The sequence below is a fragment of the Perca fluviatilis genome, chromosome 16 (genome assembly GCF_010015445.1).
Source record: "Perca fluviatilis chromosome 16, GENO_Pfluv_1.0, whole genome shotgun sequence".
NCBI classification, from domain to species: domain Eukaryota; kingdom Metazoa; phylum Chordata; class Actinopteri; order Perciformes; family Percidae; genus Perca; species Perca fluviatilis.
In genome coordinates, this window is record NC_053127.1 from 30,576,758 (window position 1) to 30,600,842 (window position 24,085).

Consider the following 24,085-nt stretch of genomic DNA (forward strand, 5'->3'; position numbering starts at 1 on the left):
ACTTCATGTGCCCATTTTATAAAAGCAATAGCTCACTTCCGCCCTGTGATGAGCTGTTGCTTTGGCTTTTGTTTTGAAACGCAGTAACCAAATTGTTTTTATAAAAACATAAATCCTACTACTTTGAAAATAGGTTTTGATTACATCAAGCAACAATTCCTCCTTGATAGCCAAACTGTCAGGAGACCAATCACATTCTTCCCTCTAATTGCTCCAATCTACCTTCCCATACACTCCCACTTTGAGCCTGTCCCCAAACATGGCCCCAACCCTGCTGCTACACATAATACTGAGCAGTGAAATGGCTCCCCACAGACCCATCGTCAGTGGCACTACTGCCAGGCCCGCCAGCCGAGGGTTAAGTAAATATTGGGCAAAGCAGCTGCTCTCAGAGTGCCATCGTCTGCCTGTGTTCCTGCCTGGTCCCAGCCTGGTATAAATCACACACAGCAATTAGTGCCACGCTGTCCCCCTGCCCTCGTTAAACAGCCCTGCCTGCTGACGAAGCCCATAAACACCAGACACCAGCCTGCATGGCTGGAGAAAGGAGGGAAGAGATGGACGGATGGCTGGATGGATGGATGGATAGATGGATAGATGGACACTTAAGAGAAGGATCACTGTTTCAGAGAATTCATTGCAACATAAACCAGTATTTACTCTGGTGCTAACACCTTAACAAGACTAAAAGTCTGCAGCCGCGCTAGCAGCTCTGACAGCCGTGCTTGAGCTAAATGTTAATATCAGCACGCTAACATGCTCACAATGACAATGCTAATATCCTGATGCTAAGTGTCATTAGTTTAGGTATTTGGTCGTAATCCAAAGTAATAATGTAAAATGTTGACTGTTGACATGCTGCTGGTTGCACTAGTGAAAACGTGACGGGATAGCCAACGTCTTTAGTATTAATGCTCCGGGGACAATGGAAGTATGTTCCAAAATGTGTGCCAGTCAATCTTGTAGATGTAGAAATACCTTTCATTGAATACAGGTGAGCGAAAGTTAGTTTGGCCTGATGGTGGCACTATTTGAAAAGTCAGGGGATCACATAAGCTTTTAGGACACATTGTCTAAGCACCATGGATATTTGTACTACATTTTATGACAATGTTTCAAGTAGCTCCTGAGACACCTGCTGGTGGTGCAAGATGTCAGGGGGATCAAAGAAGTAATTAGGATTTATCCTCAGAAAAGCATGAATGTCTGTCATGACCATGCATCCAACTCAGTAGCTGAGAAGATATTTCTTTCCTGACCAAAGATGTTGTATGGCAGACCAGCAGACCAACATCCATCCTTAGAGCTACTATAGCTAAACATCTATGATGTCTCGTCACTGTCTGAGGCATTATTCTAAATTCTAATGTAACAGGTCTGAAGTAAATATGTTGGGTTAGGAGAAATCCCAATTCCTTGCAACACTGTTTCTGAAACCACACTGTTGCTTTTGACAAGGCAAGTTCACTACTACATGGACTTTGGCTGGATGTGTCTGGATATGACCATTAGAGACGACTAAACATAGAAAAGGACCTTAAGGAGGAGCTGATTCTGTAGCAACAGTTGGAAGACTTGGCAGCAAAACCAGTGACTGACCACATCACTGGTTGTTTACGGAACACAACAGAAACACTCATATGACAGGATAGTTGGTGTCTGTATTTTCAGTTTTAGGCTTGGCACACCAGGATTTTTTATCCAAAAAGGAAATAAAATGGGACCAACAGGACAAGATGAAGGATAACTGAATCCAGCAGCAGGTGATTCTTCCGTGGCTATTTTCTTTCAGACCCATTAATGTGTGAGGCCTTCATCGAGGAGGAGAGTGGTGTTTGGCAAAAGATCAACTGTGCAATTAAAGCATTGGTGTGTGGGCAGAGTGGCTGCACTTTGTTCACATCAGCGCGCTCGGAAAGAAACTGGACCAAATCAGGAAGGTGTTCTGAGACAACAGGAACACTCATGTAGCCAAAGAGAGAGACAAAGACAAGCATAGGCAGGTGCAGCTGTGACACTGAATGGATCATCTTTTTTCAATTATACTGTCATTTGTTACAGTGAATAGAACCATTGCAGTGTCAGATCAGAATTTTATGAAACGAAAAAAACTGAAATTTGTTACAGTTTAAGAAGACACTGACAAGTGATGTCGTCCTGCTGACAGGTTCGTCAGACAACAACGTTTTCATGTTAGAGGGCATTTGTGTTGTTTTATTTGGAAGACTTGTTCGAAAGAGAGGGATGTGGCGACTGGATGGAGGCTGCATAGCTAAAAACATTCCACACACCAAATGAATATATACATCATAGTACAAGATGTGATGGACTGGGCAATATATCAATATTATATCGATATCAATACATGAGGCTAGATATCGTCACATATGACACACGTGTTGTCTTTTCCTGGTTTTAAAGACTGCATTACAATAAAGTGATGTAATTTTTTTTAACTTACCAGACTGTTCTAGCTGTTCTGTTATTTGCCGTTACCCATTAGTCATTGTATCCACATTATTGGGGATTGTGTATCAAAACTTGTGGTAATATTTTGTGAAAGCGCCAATAGTCAACCCTTCAATATTGCCGCAATATCGACATCAATGTATTAGGTCAACAATAATATTTTTTCCATATCGCTCAGCTCTAGATGGACATCTAACTTTCCATGGAACACAGAAACGCATCCTGCCTTGCAGATTCTTTACGCCAATGGCCATCAGTTAGTGTGATCCGAAACAAGCAACTCAATCTCATTTCAAAAGGACAACAAGGCATTAGAATACGTTTCCTCTGAGCTGTGTGCAGTCTATTGTATTTGTATTTATTTATTTTACAACTAATATACTGTGTATACACTATAAACTGTGATCAGTTGAGAAGATTGTCTTAGCTTGGCAGTGATAGCACACAGATCGTGCCTTTAAGAGCAAGTGTGCCCTGCTATTCTTACTTAGCTTATATGAATAAAACAGCATGAGCCAATGATGGTCTAATTTATGATACATGCTCTGAAAAGTGATTATCAATGATCACTGAGCTGATTTTTATAATTCATCAACTGTGATGCCCGTGATCTATAATAGCCAATTAAACCTTCAATGTAATTTAGCTCCACAACAGCAAATGAAAGGACAAAACCAGCGTCTGGTGAGAGGAGAAATAGCCATCAGCACCCCTATTACCATATTCCTCTAAATTGCTACACTCACCGCGGGAGCATTTAACATGCCACCACCCAGTGAAAAAAAAAAAGGCCCACAAATAGCGTCAGAACGAATGTAACTGATTTACATTCGGCTCTCTTTGTGATTGTGCTACCAGTTGCTGTTGTGTCCAGGCTAATTAGGAGGTAATGAGGGTGTAATTGGGCATTGCATTGGGCACATTTAGAGACAGAGGGATGACAGACAGACACAGACAGACAGACAGACAGACAGACAGACAGACAGACAGACAGACAAACACACACAGACAGACTCAGGTGCTGAATGACTCGTCTAAGGGATGACGCTATATGGGCAGACTCACCACCACCACCTGAGTGCCACTCACAGACGACAAGGCAGAGGAGAGGGGGATGAAGGAGGTGGGAGGACTGATATGGAGGAGGGGGATGGGGAGATATGGCTGGAGCAGGTGGGGAATGCTGCTTAGCAGGGGTGCTAATGGTGCTGTAAATGTAAGAGGGTAAATTAAAAAAAGGTTGTCATTCTAGGACCGTTGGGTTTGTACACATGTGGTCTCCCGGGTATTCTTAGTCAGAATTCTCTTTTATTTCATGTCTTTATTCCCTCCCGTTTTTCCCCCTCGTTCTTTTTCTCTCGCCTGGCCTTGTCTGCTCTGTGGTGCGTGCATAGATAAGAATTGTAGAAAGGAAAGGACAATTGTGCAACAGCATTCTTTCTGAAATATGTGAGCTATTTTTTTTTTTTTTTTTTTCTGGTGGGAAAAAGTGGTGTTGGGGGGTTTTGGTGGGGAGAGAGAGAGAGAGAGAGAGAGGTGAGCTGGTTACTGTGGCAACCAGGAGAGTGACTCTTAGGCAATGGCATATGCATAGGGGGGGGAGAGAGAGAGAGAGAGAGAGGAGAGTGCTGGTGAAGGGATGTAGTAGAGGGAGGGTGGTGGTGGCGTTGGGGTGGAGGAGGTAGAGTGCAGGAGGCAGATCAGAGGGAGGTGTCAGTGGGTTACTGCGCAGAGAGATTCAACCTCTCTTTCTACCCTGGCAGAAGAAAGGGAGGCAGAAACAAAAGGAGCTGTCTTTTGAATGGTCGCTGTGCTGGATTGGACTGTCAGCGCTTCCTCCTAACAACCTCACTTAGCTTGCTGCTCCCACTCCCAGACACTTCCTTACTCTATGTTTCTGTTTCTCTCTCTCTCTCTCTCTCTCTCTCTCTCTCTCTCTCTCTCTCTGTGTTTCTCTTTCAGAACACCACACGCTTCAGACTATTGCAGGTTATTCTCGGATTGAAATGTACCGCTGATAAATGTTAATTGTTGGGACTCTGCTGGATTTGAGCATTAAAAATGATAAAATATACTCCACACTTGCACACATTTTGTCATACACTTGATTGTAAAGAATTTCAATTAGGGCTGCAACAAATGTTTATTTTCATATTCAACTAATCTGCTGATTACTTTCTCAATTAATTAATTGTTTATTCTATAAAACATCAGAAAACCATGACATTTTTTTCACGTTTTTCCCCGAACCCACGGTGGCGTCATCAAATGTCTTGTTTTGTCTCACTAACAAACCAAAATTCAAAGATATTCAGATAACTATATGTTAATACAAGAAAAAACAGCAATTTCTCACATCTGAGAGCCTGGAAACATCAAATGTTTTGCATTTTTGCTTGAGAAATAACTTAAAGCGTGCCTAAGTAGCTTTTGAAAGAAGAAATAACACATTCTTCCTCTTACAAATGAAAAGTCGAACTTAATCTTAAATGCACCATGGCTCAATTCAACACATTTCATTTGTTTATGGTGACATTTGTCTACTAATGTCACTTGTGGCTACAGTGGCTGCTGTAACAAAAGTTACATACTGTAGTCTCTCTTTGAAGTCTTTGTAACTTTTGCTGAACAGCAGCCACTGTGGCCAAGTGACAATTGTGGGATAATGTTAAATATTAAAACATAGTATAACACTAGCACAAGTAGAGAAGAGTCATCATGTCACCAAACTGGCTCCGTAATGTCACTTACACAGAAATATCTACCTAAACTTTGCTAACATCAGCTAATATTAACCATGATAAGTTACTGGTGAGTACCAAGTGAGTCTGTAGCAGCGGAGTGCACTGAACCGAGTTTTGTTGCTTATTAATTCAACGTGTGTTGAGTGTGTTATTTTTTCCTTCAAAAGTCACATAGTGCCACTTTAAATGATTCACCGATTTTCAAAATAGAAGCCGATTCATTTATCGATCTAGTAATCAAATAGTCGACTAATCGCTGCAGCTTTAATTTAAATAATCAATGCAAATCTTCTGCATGCAGGACAATTTGATCGCAGATTTTTTCCTTACCTGTCATGTACCCTTGCCATTTTTTTGCTTAGATAAGGGCAATTAATTCGGAAACTCTTACCAGAGGCGTTCTGACTTTGTCGGCCTGGAGTGAAGACAAGAGGAGGATAATAGTAAGTACCCTCTGACCTTATGACAGGAGCCCACAGAGAAACAGACTGCCAAAGACAAACAGAGCCATGGGGTGGGTGTAATGAATATGCTGCCCCCTGTGGTGGGGATGACCTTATAAACAACAACAAACTGTCACTATGGCCAGGCCTGCTGGGAGCTGCCCTCTGTGCAAGGGCAAATGGCCTGGACAGGCAGGACTGCCAAGGCTCACAGAAGAGACTCTTATTGGATGGTGTAACACAGGACAAGCTTTTCGGCTGCATGGATTTATTGTACACCGGTTTTAACAATCAGTCAATCGTTGAAATTCATCCCTCGCTCCTAGGTACCTTTGTGCTGGGGAGAGACGTGTATTCATTGTCTATTCTGTTATTATTTCGTTGTATGGTCTTTAATATTGTAGTTGCTGTGTCATCTTTTCGTGATGACGAAGGGGGGCTGGGGGGATTTGTTATGTTACAATTTGTATGTTTTGTGTGTGGTGTTAAAGTAAAATAGAACTTACATTCAGCCCTCAACCAGCTGATATGACCACGTGAGCTCTGTGTGTTGGACGTGGTACGCGTCAGTCGCGTTTCCCTTTCACGACAAAACGTTTTTCCAAAGCGAGGATGGCACATCGTGAGTTATTTGTCTTTTCGCCCAGGTGGATCATCAGACGTCTCATCGGTGCCGCTGTGGTATGAATGCGCTCCCACTGTGTCGCGTAACGCTAAGTGACTGCTTTTATTATACACGACAAACGACGCTCGCAATCGCTGTGATCTCAGCCAGGCGTTGGGAATCAAACAGCAGAGGAGAGACATCCTCGCGTTTCAAAGGGGGACTTTCATGTCACCATGAAGGAGACGGGAAAGGGCGGCGGTGGAGGGTTAGAAGTCAGAGCGAGGCATATGGCATGTCGAATTTTTTGGGCTATGAGAACTGACAGGTTAACTGAACATTTGGCAGGGGGTAGCGAATGGTAGGGGTGCACAGGGAGAAGAAGCGTAGAGGAGAGGTGGGGAAAAGAAGGTGGAGGATGTGTGTGTGTGTGTGTGGGTTCTTCTAGTAAATGTGTGTGTGTGTGTGTTTTGGATGGGAGGGGTAGGTGGGTAAGCTTGCTAAACACTCCCATCTGTTCGTATCCCGAGGCGCTACCAGGGCAGTTAGCTACTGTCTTATGCAGATGAGGTGTTGCTGTGCTGGCTCCTTCCTCTAACAGCAGATAAATAATGATATAAATATATAAATATATTTGAATAATAGGAATGGCAGGATGGGGAAACAAGGAGTAGCAGGGTCAAGCGGTTTCCTAGGGAGCGTTTGCTTTTTACCATGCGATGATCACAGCTCTCTCAGGATGTGTGAGCGCCGTTAACTATGTCCTCATTAGGCTTTGCCTTCCTCACTGTCCCAGGAGAGAGCTCTGCTTAACAGGGGTCCTATATGCACATTGACATGCATTATATGAGCTATGAAGATATGGTGGAGTTTTAAGCAATACTGATAATGTCACTGTCGACTTTTGTGCTGCGATTTTTTTCAGTTGATATCAGTGTTCAAAGTATGAGCATACGGTACTTTCTTTTTTACTAGATGTTAATATACTGGATATAAAAACCTGTTTTCTTTCCTACCAGTGATACACCGTGACCCAAGGCTGTCTTAATCTATTATAATAAATCTGTAACCAGTTAATTCAACCATTTACATTCATTATTATAAACACTGGGTAACTGGTTGGCCTTTCTCGGGGGGAAAAACACATCTGTGTAAATATACATTTTGGGTTTCTGTTAACGGATAAGCAGACGAAGATGGATGGATGGGTTTCTGTTAACAGTGGCGTCTGGCTTCTTTAGAAGAAACAGTATTAGATAGTCAGCGCGAACAGTGACAGCCAACACGTTGAATAGGAAAGAATGTCACCGACATCGCAATATAATAGAACACAATTTTCAAATCTCAAAAGCTGTGATAATAAAACAAAACAAGGCCAACCACAGGGCTTTTAGTGATCAAAATGTGTTCACACCATGGTCAGTGTGCACTTTAGTTTCTGTGATTTGTTACTGTAACTGACTGGAGATCAGTAAGATTCATATTTTATTTTTCATATATTAATGTTCACACCAGGCCTGTCGTTCTGCAGCGCTTTGTTGTTCCTTTTTCAAATTTTATTTAAGTTAAGTCATGATGATTGTATTACATGTTTACAAGGCTTGAAATCACAAGTTATAGCATTCTTCTGTGATTGAAGGTTTTTACAATTCAATAGCTAAATAAAAACTATTTATTCATATCAATTTGTACGTCAGTTCCTCTTATTTCATCATAACATGTAGGCCTTCATGAAAGAGCAGTTAATATGTTGAATGTATCCAATGTTGTGTTGGTCATTCTGTAGAATGATTTATTGCTTGTATATAGTGAATAGTACAGAATGAACTAAGGAAAAAAATCACATGCAAAATCGCGATCGCAATACTGGTCTATAGATAAATCCCAATTTGAATATGTTTCCATATCGTTCAGCCGTAGTGGTGATTACCAGTTTATAAAATGGAGTTTGCTTTATAGACCCTCTGATCATTAAACTAGTAAAATGTAATGTAATATAATTTTTATTTATATGAACATACAGTGTGGCAGCTTGTAATTTGTTTATTTATTTCATGGGATTATTATAAGTTACTAATCTTCCTGTTTCTCAACATGTCTATAGTCCCTTAAACTTTTGATTCCAACCTACACTACGGACTTTTCAGATTGAATGGGGTTTTAAGGGGTAATTAAGTGAGATTCTTGCATCACCCACGTCTCTGTTCTTAGATACAGTCATGTTATCCCGCTGAATGATCGCATATTCAAACGAGGATAAGGAGCTTTTGATGGAGTGAGGGGGGATAGGAAGAGAGAGAAAGAAGAAAAAAAGAGGTTGAAGAAGTGGAGGAAGGAAAGCAAAGCCCGGACTGATTTGAATCTGGTAAACTGTCAAAGAGAGGGATTACCCCCACCAAATCCCTGGCGAAAATAGAGGCCCCGAGTTATTTACTAGCCTTACAACCAGCTGCAAACCATCTGTACTTAATTGTAAGACACAAACTTTATGGAGATCAACTGGGGATTTGGCTACAAAGCCTCTTACGCCACTGAATTGGTGTCCCTGCTTCGAGGGAGAGTATGGGAGGGCACTCGAGACATGTCACATGTTCTCCAAGAGACGGACTCCACTGTTCTCTCTAGTATCTATCAGGGCCCCGTCCTGCTATATCCATAGACAAACCATGTGGAATAAAATGCAACACCTCTGCTTGCTTAGACAAACCCCTATACAAGACAGAAACGTGTCCGCACACATACACTTACACACACAGATATGCACGTGACTGGCCATGGCCTGCATCAAACCATTTAACTGGCTTGAGCCTGAATTTCTTTTAGCATTAGGCCAGTCATGAGATCCCGATTAGCTGCGTAATTGACCTAGTAACTTACACTTAGCCATGGAAATTAGCATTGGGAAGACAATACCTAAGCTACAGGCCCCAGTACAAAACCTGCATGTGGCACATTGTTTAATGTAGGTCGCTGTGCTTTATGTTGTTCCTGGCAGCCACCTGAAGACAGGAGATAAGAAGTCCTGTCCAAGCCACTGAATGGCAGGTAGCCAGCTTAATCCTATTTAACAAGATCTGGGCTGAATCTGGTGTGGGGAGCGTTGGTGGGGTCACACAAGGAGCCCGTCGGGGTCAGGCTGTGGCTTTGTGGAAGGTTTGGTCCCGAACATTGTGCACACCACGCTTCTCTGCCTGTGCTCATCCCTAATCACTGAAATAAATGCCTATCGAGTGCTTGTGAACAAGAACAGTTTTAGTTGTTACTTTGCTGTTAAGTGGCAAGAACTAAACAAAGGGGAACAGGCTTTCCTCCACGAGTGCGTCACTCACAGAAGGGTCACCCAGGAACAAATACCGTGGTATCTAAGCTGTTGGCCGCTTTAACTCATTTATTTTCTTCCACTGCGCTAATTCCTCCCATCTCCATATGTTAAGGGTGGAGAGGGAGGGGTGGAGTGCGTGTGTGCGAGTGTGTTGTGTATGGGCATCGGGGGTGGGGGTGTCAGGGATTAGGCCATCCTGTCTGGACATATGTCTTGTGCAATCACGCTGGAAGGGCTGGTCATTGTGCATCTCTGTCCAGTCCAGGTCTGTGGGCCCTGAATGCCCCCCCCAAAAAAAAGAAAAAGAAAAGAAACACTAACATAGGATGTATTATGTTGTAGAAAATAGAGAACTATCCCAGCCTAGGTACATGCAAATATAAAGTAGACAAAGACGCTGTGAAACTTTGTCTCATGTAGCATGAATTCAGAATTATTTTTGTGTTTCCATGTTGTTTTAGTGGAAATTTGGGAATGATATGTGGAGATTTGCTAATGCTGCCATAGGCAAGCTAATGAGAGTAGTACTAATTTCTCTGCAACTCCCTTCAGAGTTTCACAACAAAGCAATCTGTATCACATACACTAGGAACTATAAGGGGAACATCCCATAAATCACAATAAACTCTGTTCGATATAAACCAGAATTCATGAACTGTCAACACATGCAGTCCCATGAGTTCAATGAAGGACCTGTAGTTTTGTTTTCCACTTGGTCACATCATAACTATAATAAACCTTCACCCCCCCCCCTCTACCCTCCATCCTCCACCCCTCTTCATTAGTAGGTATAATCCCTGATGGCCCATCTGCCAGACGCCAAAGCCACAAAACACAGAGCAAACAAGGCTGGAAGAAGCTGGCCATTATGGGGCCTCTCTGAATGGGCCGAATGATCACTTACTGTACATAGACGGTGTGTTTGCGAAGGCCCTACATGCGCACTCTACAGCGTCCCCATTGTCACACGGATAAGGAACTATTTGAGCTTCACTACAAGGATGGTAGCTGATGGCCAGTCTCTGAAGAGGATAGGCATGTGTGTGTGTGTGTGTGTGTGAAACTAGACTGATACTACCCAAGCATTCATCTGCACTTTGTGCTTTTACTTTACAGTGGGCTATCTAAGGGGCCTCCACCACATTAATAATTCAAAGTTCAAAATGTTCTCTTTCTGAGCTCAAAAAAAAAAAAGCCTTGGTTAGGAATCATCTTTTCAATGTTAACTGAGAACCAGCGCTGTTCTACTGTAGCAACGCAGACTGACGGACACAAAATGGCTGCCTTGGACTGAAAGAGGCAGTGAGCCAGAGCTGCAGCAGCCTAGACAGAGGGAACCTTTTACTGGTCTCTCTCTTCCCTCACTCTTATTGAGAGAAGATTAACAAATTGCCAGTAAACCATCACTTGATTGCTCCCACCACACACACCCCCACCCTCCTCCAATATACCCACATTTGGGGGTTGCATTGTGACCCCCAGGCCGCCCAACCCGCATTACATTGTGGGAATTTAATCCTGGTTTGTGGGCTAAAGGGATCAAGGCACTGGAAGACACAATGTAATCAGGAAGGAACGTCTACACCCCAAGAATCAGACGGCAAGATTTATCCAAGCAGAGCTTTATCCTCAATGTCAATTAGAACATATGTTGGGACACATTAATTGATGCCTGACACACTTACTGAATGTCGGCCGCTCACGCATGCCGAAGACAACACACACATTTTGAAAATGTATCCTTACATTTGTTAGTAAGTGCAAGTGTGTAATTACACACTACTTTTCACAGTCTCATCCAATTATTCATTTCTTTTTTAAGAAAAGGAAGAATTAAAGATTATATATCTAGATTTTTTTATTTCATGGTTGCAAATCGTAGTTTTTTGTAGGAAATGAAAGAAGGCTAATTTCAAAAACATTTTATTGAACCATTTACCTCAGACGAAGTCAGATGAAATATCCTCGTCACTTATTAAATAATTGTAAAACCCACAGACACACATAAAGGTTGACCAATAGCATTGATTTATGAAGAAAATAGTTCTAATGAGGAAATATGGAGATATGCGGTTTCTGCCCGATGGAAAACGATATATCTGTGCTCACAAGTGTAGGAGGGGGAAAAAATGTGTAAACAAAGCTGATGAACTGAGGAAAATGTTTGTGTGTGTGTGTGTGCGTGCGTGCGTGCGTGCGTGTGTGTGTGTGTGTGTGTGTCGATCGTTGTGTGTCCCAGATGTGTCTGACAAGCTGCTGTACCTGCACACATGCACAGCACTGCAAAATGGAGACCAGGGAAACACACACACACACACACACACACACACAGAGCTGTTAGCTACACATTGAAGAAACCTACACCTCACTAACACTGAGAGCACAGAGGTGACAGCTTAGAAAAATCAAGTCAAAGTGAAAAGCAGCAGAAACTGGCTAACATACAGTGAGCTTAATAGCTGCTGAGAGAGAGAGGAGCTTATCTTCCCACCACAGCCAATATGAGCTGCTCAATTAGATGAAAGGCTCTCTCCCTTTCTCTAATTTTTTGTTCAATTTCTCCAGGCAATTTATTTAGGGTGGGGGGAGAAGGAAAAAATAGGAGCTGAACCCGAGCAAACCGTATTGGCCAAACGCACGACGAGTCATAGCAAGCTCCAGCCAATCAGGCGGAGCTGACAGCGTCAACTCAGGCCCTCAGCAACAACATGACTATTTACTGTGTGCAAGGGAAAAATCTATTTGGGGTTCATCACTGCTCGTCCAACAAACCACACACACACACACACACACACACACACACACACACACACACACACACAAACATTTGTCTTTTTACATGAATTTCATATGTTTATTTGATTTTAGTTGCATTTTAAATCTGCACAATTTGGGAAAGTGCTATGTTAAAACTAAACCTATAATACATATGTAATACATGTCATACATTGTTCATATTACATAAGCCATATTTATGCTGCTCTTATAACAATGCAGTATATTTCTTGTCCTGCCTATGCACCACCTGTCTATACTGGAATATCACATTGCACTTTTCTGCTTTTTTGCACTTCTGGTTGGACGCAAACTGCATTTCGTTGTCTTTGTACTTGTACTCTGCACAATGACAATACAATTTTATCTAATCTAATCTAATCTAATAGTAATATTATTTCTGACGGCTGCAAAAAGAGCAGTAGCACCGAACATTATTAAACATGTTTCCTTACTGTAGCTTTCAGAAGGCAGTCAGAGCTATTTTAAGACAGTTTACTCTGTATTCTGCATTATGGATTACTGTAACTCAGATTATGCAAAGGACCCTTCATGCGTTCACTTATCTGTTTAATTTCTTTGTCCTCTGAATAATTTTTACACAGACTCCCTCGGTATTGTATCTCTCTCTATTGTTGCAGAGTGGAACTAAAGGATTATCCAAGCATTTCCAAAAAATTCCGTTTCCTCACATTAGACAAAATAATGTAAAGAGTTGGTTGGCAAGGCCAATAGAACCTTTTCTTTTAATGATTTATTTAATACCAGGAGTTTGCATGTAGAACTAAATTCTTTCCAGCCATTCAGTTCAAACATATAAATATATCTTGAACGAAATATTGCATAATTATTATTTTTTAAATCTGGCATTTAAATAACAGGAACGTCTTGGTTATTATCACAATATGTAGCACTAGCATAAACCTAAATCTACCTGTTTTAGTTTTTAATTGTATTAACAGAAACATAAAGATTTTATGATTTAATACATTCCTAAAATATTACAATATTTTACTTTAATAAGTCAGATGAATCCTACATTTTAGAAAAAAAAAAAAAAAAAAAAAGTGGAGCTTTGCAATTTCCTTTTTGGCCTTGAACATGTAGCACATTTGCTTTTCATATTTTTTACAAAACATTTCTCAAAAATATCGAAACTTGTATTCAGATAGTAAATTCAAAAAAATCTTTATTGTGTGTGTAATTATGATATATCTTTTAATTCACAATAACTAAATAACTAAATGAACGTAATAAACAAAGCATCTACTGTCTGTAAGTTCAATCAGTTTAGTTGATAAATGAATACCATAATGGTGGAAAAAACCTTAGATAACAAAAAGATAAAAAAAAAAAAAAAAGATGAGGAATATCTTAGATCCTATATCTTCCTTTGAATCACCTTTAATAAACACATGAATGGCCTGTCTTGTCTCTAGGCTTCCCAGACCTGCTGATTCTTAATCATCCCTTCTCACCATCTGCTCCTCCACTCTTTTTTTTTTTCACAGTCAAGGTTACACATCACAGCTCCAAAGATACTGCTGCAGGAGTGCAGCGATACATGACAGGGCACCTGGGCAAAGACAGGCAACGCTTGCAACATGCATTGCTTTGGGGATGTCACTTCCCTGGCTGCCTGAGATGTCCATCTATCAAGGTGATTTCCCAATGGCGACTCGTCTTGGAAATACCTCTCCACAGGTCACCTTTACACCTCGCACCACTGAATTAATTCACTTCATTATTTGTGGTTTTGATTAGCATCACCGTGGCAGGGGGAGGAATCTTCATGGCTGTTATCTTCTGAATGACTTGTGGGACAAGGCTAAGGTTGGTGCCTCCTTGCAAATTCTGCTCCTAGTTGCTTATATCTAAATTCTTATGCAATACATTCTTTTATCGAGCCTACTATCTTACAACTAAGGTGATTTTGTGCAGAGAAAACAATCTGATTCAAGTCAAACTGAAAGAAAAATATCCTGCTGAGCTTTCCAACGTAAACAGCCGTGATTTATTGAAATGGTAAAATGTCCGTGTCAACAAAGGGAGGCACCGGCGTTCCCCTGGCACACACAATCACATTTTTTTTTTTTTTCTTTGGGGGTTTAATGAGGGCTTTTGGTTTAAATTGAGGCCTGCATGTCATGAGTCTGCATTAAAGCTCAAGTCATGGTGTTTTCCCCTCTTTCTTTTGCTCACTTCCTTGCTGTAAAATGCAGCACAGACTGGGATAGAAAGAGAGAGAGAGAGAGAGGGAGAGAGGGAGAGAGATGGAGAGAGAGAGAGAGAAAGAGAGGGGGAGAGAGAGAGAGGGAGGCTGTGAATAGGCAGAGTGAGTGGCATGCATGGACAGCCCCTCTGTCTCTCAAAGACACTGCAGCAGCTGCATGCACGCGATAAGAGCAACCATTCACAGTCAAACCCCTCCTTTCCCTCCTCCTACACACAAACACACACACACACACACACATACACACACCAATACACCCTTCTTCTCTTCCTTTCTGTGTCTCTACCACACACACACGTTTATATGCACATCCGCCTCCCTGCAGGTTCCTGCAAAGATGCTGAGATTTCAAGCAGCATTTGTCGCCAGTCAAAGGTCTTCCCTGCAAATCATTTTGTTTTTGTCAAAATGTTCTCTGACGTCAAAGTGCAGCAGGGTTGAACATGGATGAGATGGAGAGGTGGGTGTGGGGGGGGGGGGAGGGAGGGGAGGGGGAATCACCTTTCTTTTTTTATTGCTAAAAGAGAGCAATCACGTAGCGCTCAGCAGGTAGCAACACAGGTGTTTCTACAGCGCTGTGACTGACGCTCATCTAGCTGTCCGCCACATCCACCGGCTGAGTCAGATTTCTGATTTCTTTAATCTGGGTTGGCTCCAGTGATCTCACATACAAAAGAGGATTGGTCAAATGCCTGAAAATCACTGGCCAATAATGACAGCAAAATGTTTGAATTACTATCTGTGTTCTGTACTTGAGGTCCTGTCATCTATGTCTGCCATAATTTGCCGTGAAGTGGGTAAAGATCATTGTCTCTGCACCAAAACTGCAACTTGCATTATGTCACCTTGCATTCCAAAGATATTTAGGCCTGAATGCATCATCCATGTCATGTTGCTTCCTCCCACCCAGACAGAAAGTGTTCTCTATGGACTAATATCTAGGGCTGCAACTAACGATTGTTTTCATTGTCGATTAATCGGTTATTAATAGTCGGTTATTTTCTCCATTAATCGATTAATTGTTTGGTCTATAGAATGTCAGAAAATGGTGAAAAATGTTGATCAGTGTTTTCCAAAGCCCAAGATGACGTCCTCAGTTTACTGTCACAGTAGTGAAGAATCTAGAACATACTCACATTTAAGAAGCTGGAATCAGAAAATTGTTACTTGTTTTTCGTAAACAAATTATTTAAACCAGTTAATCGATTATCAAAATAGTTGACAATGATGTAATAGTTGACATCTCATCAATTCATCTTTGCAGCTCTACTAATATCCCTCCATAAACACATACAACCTGCCTCAGCCCACTCTGAGCAATCTAATGTCCAGCATTCAGGCTTGTGCTTTACATACAGCTGGAGCATCAACGCCTTATCATACATGCAACATCAAATCCCCCCCAAAAAATTCTCTCCAATATTTGACACATGAATATGTCTAACCAGTGACATCAATGCCAATCACTTTGATCAACCGATAACATCCAGCCCCAAATCCATACAGTCCACAGAATGTCTAAGTGCCAATTAATTGGTGGCTCCTTCCACGATTAGCTCATGTTGCACTTATAGCTAATCTGTAACTTGGCAGGGAGCCACGCATGACCTGGCTTCCATCCAGGTCTGGGAGCCGCGGAGGAAGCAGCCATGAGCTAGCCCAGCGCAGCACTGAGCAGCCTGGAGAAGATGTGCCAAACTGCAGCGGCACAAAGGAGACCTCACTGTTTATAAAAGATTAAGCAGTGTTTAGTATCTCTCCCCCGACCCTCCTCCTGCCTGTGCTCATATATATATATATATATATATATATATATATATATATATATATATATATATATATATATATATAATATAACAACGCACCTACACACACACACACACACACACACACACACACACACACACACACACACACACACACCCACCACCACCACCGCCAGCTCACACCCTAATTGTTCCCAGCCCTGAGAGTTTAATAAAGAACATATGGGGGTTATTGGTGAGCAAACAGCACAGTACGGAGGTGGGGGTGTGATCATTGCAGTGCAGTAAAGCGACAGAAAGGGCATCAGCCAATTTAATTAGTATCTCTGTCAGTCTCAGGCTAAGACTGGAGAAGCAGACTGTGCGGAGAGAGATGTAGTGAGCACACCGCACAGAGAATAATCTAACGCTGATGTTTTACAGTGTTGCCGGACACATTTCTTGTGATTCTCACTGCAAAATCATATATACAGGCACGTGTTCTACCTGTGATGTTGCAACTAAGCATGCATAACATTGCTTCACTGCAGTGTAAGGTCTGACACAATCATATTAGCCTGATAGCAGTCCAACCATGACTTATTAGACGGTTCTGAAATGACTACAGCTGTTGGGGGTAATTGAAGAAAAATAATCATTACTTATGCTCTGCTTGCTCATATTTTATTTGTGGAAGGGTGGACAGTTACAATTATTACATAATTTACCCACTCAAATTCACACATGTACACTAGCTGTAGTAATATTACAATACAGTATCTTATTTAATCTTGTTAAATATAATACTACTACTACTACTACTAATAATAATCTTGTTTAATCAATTTGTAACTTATTTTTAGTAGTAACAATTATTTTTGTATTTTTATTAAGACAGTTTTATTCTATCAAGCATTAGAATTCATATCCATAACCCATTATTGCAGCTGCTGCTAGTGGTCATTCTTACAAAAATGGTTTACAAAAAAATAGCTGTAGCAAATAAATACGTATATCTATCTATGCACTGATTGATGCATATCTCATCTTTTAAGTAACATCATTTTATATTGTTTTAATGAGGCTATTTTACCCTGTAGCTTATCATGCTGCCTGCAACCTGCCAAGCCAAAGTGTATGTACCGTCATGTTCCCATAATGCTTTGTGGCAGCTGCAGCCAGATTCATGCACACAGGTATTGATTTTCTTCCCAGTTTTTTTTTCCTTCAGTGCAACCCTTTATTTATCTCGCTAAGCCCCTGCCGCTGGGTGTGAGGAGAGAACCAGCGTGCAGCTTGTGAGAGGACACAGTGAATCCAACATGAGCGACGCTTTGCCACATAACCTGGATTTATTTCCATGTGTATGTTATTTATCTATCTTTATCTAGTATAATCCTGCTCTGTGTGGGATCCATGTGTAGGTATGCATGTGTGTTTGTGTGTGTGTATTTGTGCTGTCCGTCTATCCGTCCACACAAACACTCTCATTCTCCACAGGCCACCTGACCCATTTTTCTGTGTGAATAACAATAGTTCAGCCAATCATGGGCAGACAGAATGGCAAATGCTGGAAAACAAAAAAGACTCTACATCCAGCCTGTCACACGTTAGAGTCCCAACCCTGCCTGTCGACAGAGCGAGGCAGGGATGGAGAGAGAGGAAAGGAAAAAGAGAGAGAGAGAGAGAGAGAGAGAGAGTTAGTAATCCTCTCTCTTCTCTCCCCCTCCTTACCTCCCCTCCTTCTCCCTCCACATCTCCACCACAGAGAGACCAGTAAAACCATTCCCCACCCACCCCAGCCCGCAGCTCAAGGTTGTGCTGCGCCAATAGCTGCGCTTCCTACATAGCATGCTAAGAAAAGGGCAAAACCGACAGCAAGCGAAGTGCGAGGCTGCTCCCAACAAAAGACATTCATTATACCACACTACCTCTGGCTACAACACACAGTACATACTGTAGCAAATGATTACCTCCCTCTCTACCCTCTAGACAAATGTTTACAGTAGGGCAACAGTGAAAGTGGAAAGTCACTATACATCTAAAAATACACTTTAGCTTTAATGCAGGAAAGCAAAGCATTTAAATGTAAATACATAACCTCCCTTTTATTTTCATTTGTGCTGCTATTACATGTCGAAATGAATTCAATATTTATGTACACTCAACATTTAACACAGTGTGGCCAAACACTTCTGCCTCAGTACATCTCAGGGTTGACTGAAAGCATCCATCGTGACAAGGAAGAGTTGAAAATACACAGGTCAGCTTAGCTGTGCGTCCATCAACTGTGCAACCCCAAATTCACAGACATCTGCATGGCTCCGCAGCAGCCCAGGCTTTGTAACAGAGGAGAAAGAATGGAGGAGAAACTGTGGGCACTGTGGAAACACATGATAACGTCCAGCAGCTGTTCGATAGGAACTCTTGATATTTACTTCAAGGGCCCATTATACACAGCCAATTAAACCGACATAGTGTGGCTGGCTCTTCTCCCTCTCGGCAATGGCCGCGGGCATCGAGACTGGCTGCAGAAATAACTGCAACACACATCCCAAATGTCAACAAACATGAAAGAAACTGTGAAAATGTGCGAGCTGGCTCAGCAAATCGCTACACTGAAAGTGTTCGAGCAATCTGCAAAAACCCTTAAACAAGCCTCTACACCCAGCAGCACTGGGGATGGCTAATATAAGATATTAACTGGGTAACCTATAATCACTCAGAGTTCACGAGGAAGAACTAAGTAGATGTTAAAGGCGTGTTCACCCATGTACAGTTTGTATGTGTGTGTATGAGATAGTGATAGAAACACAGGGCAAAGCATGAGCAGAAAAAAAAAGACAAGCTTGAAACAGCGGAGGGATGAAGGAGGACTGAGCAGAGCAAAGAGAATCTGTGTGATGGCCGACGGCCCTTGTGCTCAGCTCGTGTGCTGAATGAAAAGAAGCCTGTGTGTGTGCATGTGTGTGCGTGTGTGTGCGTCTCTGCAGTAGTGCTGGGGGGTCGGCTCCCTCTAAGCCCTACTGGTGCTGAATGCAGAGCAGGCAGCATCAGGGCCAAGGCAAATGACTACAAGGCCTCCTCAGTGACTGCAGCGCAGGCTGCACCTGGGGAACGGCCCTGCACAGCAACACAGCCGCAGCCAGCCACAGGCCATCACAACGCATCCCAGAAAGCAACCCTACAGGAAGTACACACAATTTCACCAGGCATGGTCCACAACTAAACTACAAGGTTTTAGATTGAGGTGATTTTTAAATGTCTTCCTGCTGAGATATGGAAACGATAAAGCTTTCTTATCTTTTTTAATTGCAGACAGTGCTACTATACTACTAAATACTACTATACATGTAGTTATTTTAAAGGCATGCCAGCCATTTGTAATTTAGGACATCCATCCGACAACAGGACCCTTCACACAGACACACACACACACACACACACCCACACACACACACACACACACACACACACACACACACACTGTCTTCCTCCACTTGTTTCCACCATTACCAACACCAGCCATTTCAAAACAGCTCTGGCGAATTCCACACATACCGTACAGGACACAGTTTCTAAGCACCAGTTTAACATAAAGCCAGTGTTACGAATCAACACAATTCTGCCAATTTATTTTCTAGCCTATATAACTCTCATCTCAAATTCATTCCTGCCAATTGGTTTTCCTTTACGGCCTTAAACAAGAAGGAAAAAAAAAACAGCTGTTCACATGTACATTATGTGTTTCCATACGTCCTCATTTACTTATTGTATGACTGACAGGTTTGATTGTCCCACAACAAATCCCCTGCTCATCCGCCTGCTGTGACGTTTTGGGTGTCAGAGTTTGCCACAACCACATGAGCACACCATAAAGGTAAATCAGTCTGAGCTTTTAACTGCACTACCTCAGCAGATCGGGAATATAATCAAAAACAAGATGTCCACAGATAAAAGCTAAATAAAGCTATCTCACACGTTTCAAAATACTACATCAAGTTTCATAATGTTGGGAAATAGACAGGAAACAACCCATCTCACTGCCTGTTTCCTCACTGATCCCTTAAATTCTCTTCTGGGCCCTGAATTCTGATCACTGTTTCTGATCATCTCTGCTGGTCAAACAGGATGCAACATTAATGTTGGGAAACTGATGTGTTACTGGTGCTTGTGGTCTGGGCTTTTGATAAGCCACACGCACCATGTTTACACCAACAATGGTAGAAATAGTCAAATTATTACAACACGTTTATATCATGCCAACAGAGATATTATATTGTCAGTAAAGTAAGTATAAAGTATGCATAGGTGGCGCCAACCATAGACAACAAGTTGGAACTTTGCCATTTTCCTCCCTCCTGACGAGGGGCCTTCTTTAAGCCTTATTATACAATGACATACTTCCTTCTATTGTGTCCATAAACCATAGTGAACCAGTAAACCCATCATAATCAGACTTGGTCCTGATTGGCTGCTCTCTCTAAACAATAACCAAAATCCTCTTAGTCAGGACAGTTTGCAGCTTTTAAAATTGTGCATTGGCCCAACTTGTCTTGATATTCATTGAATTGCCTTGAATACAGATGCTAGTAGCAAATGACACACAACTGCTTCCATAGTTAGCCACAGGCAGCTAAGACAGACTGGTCATTGTATACTTGGTAATTTATTTGGACAAAGTGATTTATAAGTCCTAGAATCTAGATTATAGCTGTACATTCGTGGCTAACAAGAGATTACCCTTATCCTGGCTTCGACACATTTAGTTATGTTGCTGCACAGAATAGAATACAAAACTACAGTATATCCATCTTTATTAACAAATGGTTTAGTTTGGTACTGTAATTAGAAAAATGTGTCCAGTTCAGTGACTTAATTAAACTTGTTCCTAAAGCAAATCAACTTGTTAAAAAGTTTCTTGATTACAGATATAAGGGGAAATACATAAGACAAATGAAAATGTGCTGCCTCATTAGCAGATGTTATCTTTTGGTTCAGCTGGTAAAACACGTTTGAGTCAATATTAGAGCATGGACTGGATATTTTCAACAGTGGTTCTGTTAAAACCCCAGACCATGATAAAAACCACTATGCAAGACAGCTGTACTACACTGTTACTTTTATTGGATGTCCTGACTGAATGCATTTTTCATCATAATTTTCCATTTTTTTTCTAATGGACACCAGGGCTCTTTAAGTGGTTCTTTGTTAATCTAACCTGCAACAACTCAAAAAGGTCTGCGTCCAGTGAGACTTACAGAGGGCCTGTCTGACAGCTGCTGCACATCATGCTTCACCTTCCCCAACTAAAAAACAGCTCAATTATTCATGGCAAAGACAGAAAAGCTATATTTCACATATTTTTGTTTGAGTGTTGATATTATTTTTATTCATTAAAAATTTAAATTTCGAAGCTCGGTCATCGAGATGCGGGGTTAAGCCATCTTGCAGTGAGCTGTCAGTTACTGTGCATATAGACTCACAGACATGGACACACATAGTGCACTTAAAATGTGTGTAGTAGAGGATAAGGGGAGTGGACGGTGCGTCAGTAGGATGCGTGCACTGAGACGTGAATAAAGACCATTTGCTCGTGCATTCATAGGCTTCCGTCATCCATTATTTAGCATGGTGAAGAGCAGTGGATTGGTGGCTGGATGATTTTTCTGACAGCGTTTACATGGCTGATGGCTACAGATGTGACGATTTTTTACGGCTCAAGATAAACACTTTGTTTTGACAGTGCAGAAACCTTTTTTCCCCCTTAAAGATCCAGCATTCGAAAATACTCAGTTAAACGCTGCAGCCATACTGTAAAACTATTTAACAATGCAGTTATAAGTTCAAAAAGTCCAAACATACAAACGTATTCAAAATGAGAAACCCTACAGTATAAATTCCATCCTTGTAGGTACCCATATCTGAAAACACGCTTGCGGCAAATCCATTTATGGACAATTAAGAGATTGCTATAGATTTCAACATGGCCGATTTCGCCTCAGCGGACAAATGTGAAACGTCAACAACAAAAAAAAGAGTCGCTAGCCAGCATTTGCCCTCCATCCAAAAGTAAAATGACATTAGCTCTTGTCTATTGAGTTTGCTAAATGTCCCACATAAAGTGAATTTGCCCCCCAGGGCTGGGAAACAATCACGCAGGCGAGCGTTCCATTTAAGTGATTTGAATGATCGGAGTGCTGCAGTGCTTCCTATCAACCAGAGAAATGGGTCAATACACTGAGACTAAGTGACATGGCTGGGCAGCCTGCGCTCTCGTGGAAGACCGGGCAGAAGAAAAGGGAGCGGGACCTCACTGTCATTGGGTCAGACAGACAAGGATACACACACACGCACATTGAACTGGCTAGCTGGTACTAGCAAGGCCTTTGTGTAGGTTCATGCCAGAAGATCCGTACAGTTAGCTCAGCCCACACACACCTCTGCTGTCACAAGGCTCATCACAACTCAGCACAGAGGCCAACAAGATCCTCATCAGCGACTTAACACTGATGCCAAATTTTTAACCATAATTGTTGATGCTGACTTTTAACTTTTCGCAGTAGTTACTGTAGTAAAGGAAGATGCCGTGACTTACTTTCAGCGTTGATTGACATTGTGTCTTTCTCCCAGGAAACAACAGTGATGTAGGCCTCCACTGAGGCAGGGATAATGCACTTGAAGACCGCCACATTGCCTCTCATGGCTTTCTGGTCCTCCACCCGGACAGTGTAGGGCTCTCGTAGGACTGGGAGGAAGGGACAGAGAGGTGTTCTGTATCAGACGGAAAACTGCTAATACTGAACTAAGACATAAGCTGCTTCTCATAATGGACCATGACTGTTTAGACTGCAACAAAGCAACAAAGTGTAGACATTCATGTGCAGAGAAACTAACCGGCCTTAATGTGGACATCTTGGCTCCTGATTCTCCCTGAGGGGTTCTCCGCTGTGCAATAGTAGGTGTTGTCGTGGATGAGCTTGCTGAAGCTGGAAGGGGGGATGTGGAAGATCTGAAGGGTGCCATTGGGGTGCACATGGCGGATCCCTGGCACATCATAGATCTCCTCGCTGGTGGCCAGGTACCAGCGCAGTGAGATAGGGGGCACGCCTGCGGCGGAACAGGGCACCGATGTCCCTGTGGTGCTGGCAAACACTACCTCTTGCACAGATGCATTGACAAAATATAAGCTGGAACGTAGATCTTCACAGAAAACTGCATGGAGAGAAATGAGAATAAAAACAGAAATGTTAGACAAACTTTTTTACTTCCTATCAAAACTTTTACATTCCATTGGCAGAGGTTTTTAAATAATTAAACTGGCAATCTCTACCCGCTATTGTTAAATGCCACCACATACAAGAATAACTATCATATCTGACACAATTGTGCTATCCTGCATCGTTGTTTTTCTATTTAGTATTTAGGCCGAGTGTGTGACCATTGTGTTTCACTGCAGTAGAGGGATGTTGCAGGAGTGTGTCTCTTGTTGTCTCTGAAAAGACATTGCAGCAAAGCTCTGGGAGAGCAGCTATGGATGTGAAATAAAAGAGCTAGCAGAGCGCCAGACCTCATGCATGTCTGTAGCCACACCCTTCCTCTAAGACATGCACATCTGTGAACACTAGAGCTCAAACGATTCATCAACTCCATTCACAGAAAATGTACCTTTTTTGTGAAAAAAACGCTCTCTGGTTCCAGCTTCTTACATGACACGATTTTTCTGTTTTTAAATAATTGTAAACTGAAT

The 24,085-nt window shown here is 41.9% G+C and overlaps 1 protein-coding gene across 5 annotated transcripts in view; it reads right to left on the bottom strand.

Moving 5' to 3' along the window:
• Positions 1-24,085, bottom strand: part of dscama (Down syndrome cell adhesion molecule a) — a 113,671-nt gene that overhangs the window by 66,034 nt on the left and 23,552 nt on the right. For 2 of the 5 annotated variants that reach the window (XM_039777637.1, XM_039777638.1), the window contains exons 2-4: positions 23,233-23,550; positions 22,934-23,083; positions 5,605-5,628 (exon numbers count right to left, since the gene is read on the bottom strand). In XM_039777637.1, the coding sequence (XP_039633571.1) occupies positions 5,605-5,628; positions 22,934-23,083; positions 23,233-23,550 (492 nt within the window). Of the gene's footprint in view, positions 1-3,144; positions 3,151-3,289; positions 3,301-5,604; positions 5,629-22,933; positions 23,084-23,232; positions 23,551-24,085 lie in introns of those variants that run through there. The other 3 variants (XM_039777640.1, XM_039777639.1, XM_039777641.1) reach the window with 2 other exon arrangements.